The following is a 6335-nucleotide window of genomic DNA, read 5'->3' on the forward strand; positions in this document are numbered from 1 at the left end:
GTCAGACTTCTATCTCGATCGCTTTCAACGGGGCACATCAGCCTAGGCGGCTTTGGGTCATGGACATGTACAGGTAGGTGCAACTAATCATACATTTTGCAAGTTTTCATGGACTAGTAAAATAGAAAAGGTAAAAATGAATTAGTCTTGTGTTGGTACTAACTAACACAGCATTTGCAAACCTGTAAGCTACCGTAGCATATATAAATAATTGTTTAAGATTTATCCATGCCACTAAATAGTTTATTCCAAAAAAAAAAGTTACTTATGGTTAATCTTGTGGCAAAAAAAATTACTCATGATAACAAGAACAAATCTCAGATGCTCATTTGTTTATCCCATGATATTTCAGGTTTATATTGCAAATGAACTTTGTACCGCATATTGATCTCTTACTAACTTACCCATGCAGGGGCGGAGCTAGTATATATTAGGGGGTGCTCAGGAACCCGATAAAGAAAATTTTTTAAACTATACCTTATCTATTTTCACCGTATATGTACCCCCTTAATACAAACTTAGACATTTGTATTAGGTTAAACTTTAATCTAAAGTAAAGTAAATTAAGAGAGTAACACCACATTCTGTTTCGCTCTAGCTCTATCCCTGCCCATGCTTCACCTAGAAAAATGTTACCTTCATCGTCACTTGTGTTGTTTAAGTCTTGCAGCACGAAACCTCAAGGAGGAGATCCATTCTTTTCCTATATATAGCTACCCACAGAGAAAAACCTCATTGTCCTCCTCTCCACTACACTACACTGTGCACTTCTGCAGGTTGCAATGGCCACCATCCCGGAGGTGCCGGCGAGCGAGCTTATCCAGACCATGCCGCGCGTCGGCATGGGCACGGCGGCGTTCCCCTTCACCTCCTCGGAGGACACCACCGCCGCCATGCTCCGCGCCATCGAGCTCGGCTACCGCCACTTCGACACGGCCAGGATTTACGCCACCGAGGGCTGCGTCGGCGAGGCAGTCGCGGAGGCCGTCCGGCGTGGCCTCATCGCCTCCCGCGCCGACGTGTTCGTCACCTCCAAGATCTGGTGCAGCGACCTGCACGCCGGCCGCGTCGTGCCGGCGGCGAGGGAGACGCTCCGCAACCTCGGGATGGACTACGTCGACCTGCTCCTTGTCCACTGGCCGGTGAGCCTCACGCCGGGCAACTACGACTTCCCGTTCCCCAAGGAGGTGATCCTGCCGTCGTTCGACATGGAGGGCGTGTGGCGCGGCATGGAGGAGTGCCACCGCCTGGGCCTCGCGCGCGCCATCGGCGTCAGCAACTTCTCCGCCAAGAAGCTGGAGCAGCTGCTGTCGCTCGCCGCCGTGCGGCCGGCGGTGAACCAGGTGGAGGTGAACCCGATGTGGCAGCAGAGGACGCTGCGGGAGGTGTGCCGGCGGGAGGGGGTGCAGCTGTGCGGGTACTCGCCGCTGGGGGCGAAGGGCACGCCGTGGGGCAGCGCCGCCGTGATGGACTCCGGCGTCCTGCAGGAGATCGCCGGAGCCAAGGGCAAGACGCTTGCTCAGGTTGGTTGATATACTTATTTTCTAAATTTTGTAGGAGAAAAATTCATACCATATATACTACTCCCTCCAATTCCATTATTCTTAAAATTTTTAACAAGGAAAAAAGTCCAAATACCCCTCTAAACTTTGGATGCAAATCCACCTAGCACCCTAAACTTTAAAACCGAACATCTAACCCCCTAAACTTTGCAATACCATCTATATTACTCCCTAAGATAGTTTTGGAGAGTGGTTTTGCATATTTTGGATGTTTAAAAGAACAACTCTAAATAACTAATATAACATATTTACATATCATCAGTTGTAAGCCATCAATTTATCCTTATACTGTGATACCATACTATTATTATGTTTTTACTTGTTTGTAAGTGAAAGCTAGTAACCGGTAAAAAGAAAACTTTAAGTGAATATTTCAATATATATGTCTAATGTTTATATCTCGTGATCAAACTCAACCAACTTATATACAAATTACATAAAAAATCACTATGATAAAATAAATAAATAATTTTTTATTTTTATTATAGGATTTTGTAAGACAAATCTAAATATGTTGTTGTAGTGCTTTTAAAATAAATATTTAAAAATTATCGATAGTTAAAATTATAAAAGTTTGACCCAACCATGTTTAAAACGTCAAAAATTATGGAATCAAAGGATGTATATCAAAAGTGATCAAAACACGAAAGTTTAGAAATTAAATGAATATAAAATATTTAATTAAACCAAACAAAAAATCAGGTCAAATAAAGTTTCACTATATAATTACTCTGTCGTGCAGATTTGTTTGAGGTGGTTGTACGAGCAAGGTGATGTTTTATTGGTGAAGACATATAATGAGAAGAGAATGAAGGAAAATCTGGACATTTTCAACTGGGAGCTCACAGATGAAGAGAGGGAGAGGATCAGTCAGCTGCCCCAACTGAGGGGCCTGCCTGGATTGGAATTCATCTCTGACCATGGGCCTTACAAATCAGTTGAAGATTTGTGGGATGGTGACGTCTAGCAAGCTACTTAGATACAGTGGAGTATATATCTAAATAATCATGATGGATCATGATGTGGATCTATCTTAATTATGTGCGGCAGGCATGGGCACGGCACCATTCCCGTACACGTTCTGCGATCAATTAATGTATGGACCATACATGTATATTAATTGCTGTATACCTATCCACTTATTTAAAACACGTCGACACGTTCACGAAAAATGGTTACTCCCCTGGTATACATATATAGGTCCATAGATGATGCATTGCAAATTTAATTAGCTACCTAGAAATTTATTTAGGATGCTAAATTTAAGATGGTAGATTTAGTTTAAATGTATACGACTCTTGATCTATTTTTGTTGGATTTCACTCCACCCGTGGTTGGGAACTATTAATTAATTCCCTGGGTCTATAATGATTTTGGATGCATTCCCGACGAGCTAATTTCATTTCACTATTTTTGTTGTGATTTTAGATACATGTTTAAAATTTTGGGTTTATTTTTAAACCACCTATCTCCTTTACTTGCAGTTATTTATCATTCAATTAGTGAAGCATAAACTCATTCGATATTCTGATATTAATCAAAATTAATATTATTTAATTTCCTTTAGAAAGAAAACATTTCTCATTTAGGAAAATTCTTGTTTTTTTCTATTTCTACCTACTCAAGGTATTCATTATTTCGGTACAACTGTTGGAGCAGAATAACAATTGATTCGTATACAGGGAGCTTGCGCGTTCGAAAAAACAAATAGCCATGACTGTTAGAACCATCCACATCTTAGGTATGAGTGGAGTCCCCAGACCCCATCTCACTAGCCGATGGCGAGGATCGCATATCGTGGACGAACAGCATCCTGATCGTTGCCATCCCGGTTGGTGCGATTGTCGAAATTTCTAGGTTGTCAGAGGGAAATCGAATCATTATTTATATATTTCTTGATAAGATACTAAAAGATTTATATATATTTCTTGATAAGACAATAACAGATCTCGTCTTGGTCACAGCCTTGTGTACAAATCACTTTGCACGTGACATAGCTTTGGGCATTACATGTACAGTTTGTAATTAATCATTTTGCAAGATTTGCATGACTAGTAAACTAATAATAATAGTACAATGTAAATCAGAAAAACTGAATTATTGTTGATAATTCAACGTGATCAACTACTCAGCTACGAAAAATCAAGCCGATCGAATTTCTCTTTCATTATTTCTCCTTCATTATCGTCCCATGTGTTGTCTGCATTGCGGCATGCGTTGAACAGAATCCATTTTTTCTTTATATATAGCCACACACGTCCTTGTCTAGTCCACTACACTACACTGCAATACGGCAATGGCAATGGCGACCATCCCGGAGGTGCCTGCGAGCGCGCTGCTCCCGACCATGCCGCGCATCGGCATGGGCACGGCGGCGTTCCCCTTCACCTCCTCCGAGGAAACCACGGCGGCGCTGCTCCGCGCCATCGAGCTCGGCTACCGCCACTTCGACACGGCGAGGCTGTACGCGACGGAGGGCTGCGTCAGCGAGGCCGTCGCGGAGGCCGTCCGGCGCGGCCTCGTCGCCTCCCGCGCCGACGTGTTCGTCACCTCCAAGCTCTGGTGCAGCGACCTGCACGCCGGCCGCGTCGTGCCGGCGGCGAGGGAGACGCTCCGCAACCTCGGAATGGACTACGTCGACCTGCTCCTCGTCCACTGGCCGGCGACCGTGGCGCCGGGCAGCTACGACTTCCCGTTCCCCAAGGAGGAGATGGCGCCGGCGTTCGACATGGAGGGCGTGTGGCGCGGCATGGAGGAGTGCCACCGGCTGGGCCTCGCGCGCGCCATCGGCGTCAGTAACTTCTCCGCCAAGAAGCTGGAGCAGCTGCTGTCGTTCGCCGTGGTTCGGCCGGCGGCGAACCAGGTGGAGATGAACCCGATGTGGCAGCAGAGGACGCTGCGGGAGGTGTGCCGGCGAGAGGGGGTGCAGCTGTGCGGGTACTCGCCGCTGGGGGCGAAGGGCACGCCGTGGGGCAGCGCCGCGGTGATGGACTCCGGCGTCCTGCACGACATCGCCCAAACCAAGGGCAAGACGCTTGCTCAGGTTGGTTCCACTTGAAACATTCACTTTTTTCTTCTCACGTATGAAACACTATTTCAAAACGTCAAACACATATATGTTTTATTAGAATATTATATTATGAAATTTTGTTAAGAGGATTTAATATTAACGGTGCAATCAGATCTTCAATCAGATAAATAATTTAGAAAACAGTTGTTCACAGAATTTAAGGTAAGAGATTAAATGGGCATACCATGTTAATTGAGACTTCAATATTTAATTTGCGGTGCAGATTTGTTTGAGGTGGATGTACGAGCAGGGTGATGTTTTGTTAGTGAAGACATACAATGAAAATAGGATGAAGGAGAATCTTGATATTTTCGACTGGGAGCTCACTGAGGAAGAGAGAGACAAAATCAGCAAACTCCCCCAGCAGAGGGGTCTGACTGGAATGCAGTTCGTCTGTGACAATGGGCCTTACAAGTGCGTCGAAGATTTGTGGGATGGTGCTTAACATGTCGCAGGCTGGCCCTATGCACCAATAATCTGGATGGATCATGCTTGCTGGGGATCTAGCAAAATAATTTGTAATTCAATTTTAATCTTCTGTCTTCTCGCAAAATAATTGTGTGAAATGGAGCGCCAGATGTGCTCAATTGTTATCTTTCTTCTATTCGTAATCGATAAATATGGTATTTTCCAAAATAATATTGAAATTTCGAGATATTGATACCGAACATGAATACTTTTTTATCTAGCATTTCTTAAAAAGTCATCAATAGATATCATCTTGGTCACAGCCTAGGATGGTCGTTTCAGGTTGATGTATGAGTATTGCTGCAACGATTTTACCTGCCGCATTCAATTATTCTGTTCAGTATTAGCTAGTTATGAAAATGGAACAGAAACGGATGAAAATTTGATCTACCATGTTTATTTTCATTTTTTTCAGAAACATAATCAGAATTGAAAACTTGTATAAAAACGTAATAAAATATTATCAATAAAGATATGGATCGAATATAGAGTGAAATGAATACGGTAATGAATATCTCCCGGGATATAAAACTTCTCAAATTGAGCTTCCTTAGACCCCCGTTTTTATAACAGGAATTAATCGTGTAAACAGTACCATTTCCCTGGATCAAGTAGTCTGGTACACACGAACTTATAGCTGAAATATCAAGTGCACATACATGAGAGTCTAGTACGAATTATTACATCATAAGCCCGCAGGCACAGTCTTAAATCATCGGACCGAGCGGTCCGGAATACATTTCAAAAACAGAAGTAGGTAAGGCAGCGGAGTTAAGGCAGCGGCACGCTATTGCCACAGGCAACGACCGTAACTAAGACCTATTGAGCGCCATCGTCCTCATCACCCTCCTGGTAATAGGCATAGGGATCCTCCGAAGCTTCATCTCCGGCCTCTGATTAAGTTTGAATATTGCAAGGGTGAGTACCAACCGTACTCAGCAAGCCACCACAGCAATAATGCACATGACAGAAGAATTCAAAGGATGGCTATGGTTCTTTTGCGCAAAGCAAGTTTTGTAATTCTTTTCATAAGCCTAAAACCTAGCATAGACTGATCAAGTTTTAATACCAGTGTTCACATTAAACAACGACGGTTCTGTCCACCATCCATTGTGATCCCAAGGATAGCTTTCCGCCATTGAGTCGTCATGGTTTTCTGAGGACGTCCACATTCCCACCTCTCAGGAAGTGGCTCCATCAGCATAAAAATCATCATGTAATATCCCATCCCACAC

General features: G+C 43.8%; 2 protein-coding genes and 1 pseudogene across 3 annotated transcripts; all 3 read left to right on the forward strand.

Annotated features, from left to right (window-relative positions):
* The first annotated feature begins 734 nt into the window (after positions 1-734).
* Positions 735-2962, forward strand: LOC4347977 (probable NAD(P)H-dependent oxidoreductase 1). The gene is made up of 2 exons (NM_001403940.1): positions 735-1523; positions 2305-2962. The coding sequence occupies exons 1-2, from the start codon at positions 783-785 to the stop codon at positions 2527-2529; spliced, it is 966 nt and encodes a 321-aa protein (NP_001390869.1). The 5' UTR covers positions 735-782; the 3' UTR covers positions 2530-2962.
* Positions 1340-5287, forward strand: LOC124946349 (uncharacterized; annotated as a pseudogene). The gene is made up of 2 exons (NR_175784.1): positions 1340-1523; positions 4856-5287. The product of NR_175784.1 is annotated as an uncharacterized protein (transcript).
* On the forward strand, positions 3838-5291 carry LOC4347978 (probable NAD(P)H-dependent oxidoreductase 2). Its single transcript, NM_001403941.1, has 2 exons — positions 3838-4605; positions 4856-5291. The coding sequence occupies exons 1-2, from the start codon at positions 3859-3861 to the stop codon at positions 5075-5077; spliced, it is 969 nt and encodes a 322-aa protein (NP_001390870.1). The 5' UTR covers positions 3838-3858; the 3' UTR covers positions 5078-5291.
* The last annotated feature ends 1044 nt before the right edge of the window (positions 5292-6335 follow it).

This window comes from Oryza sativa, chromosome 10 (genome assembly GCF_034140825.1).
Source record: "Oryza sativa Japonica Group chromosome 10, ASM3414082v1".
NCBI classification, from domain to species: Eukaryota; Viridiplantae; Streptophyta; class Magnoliopsida; order Poales; family Poaceae; genus Oryza; species Oryza sativa.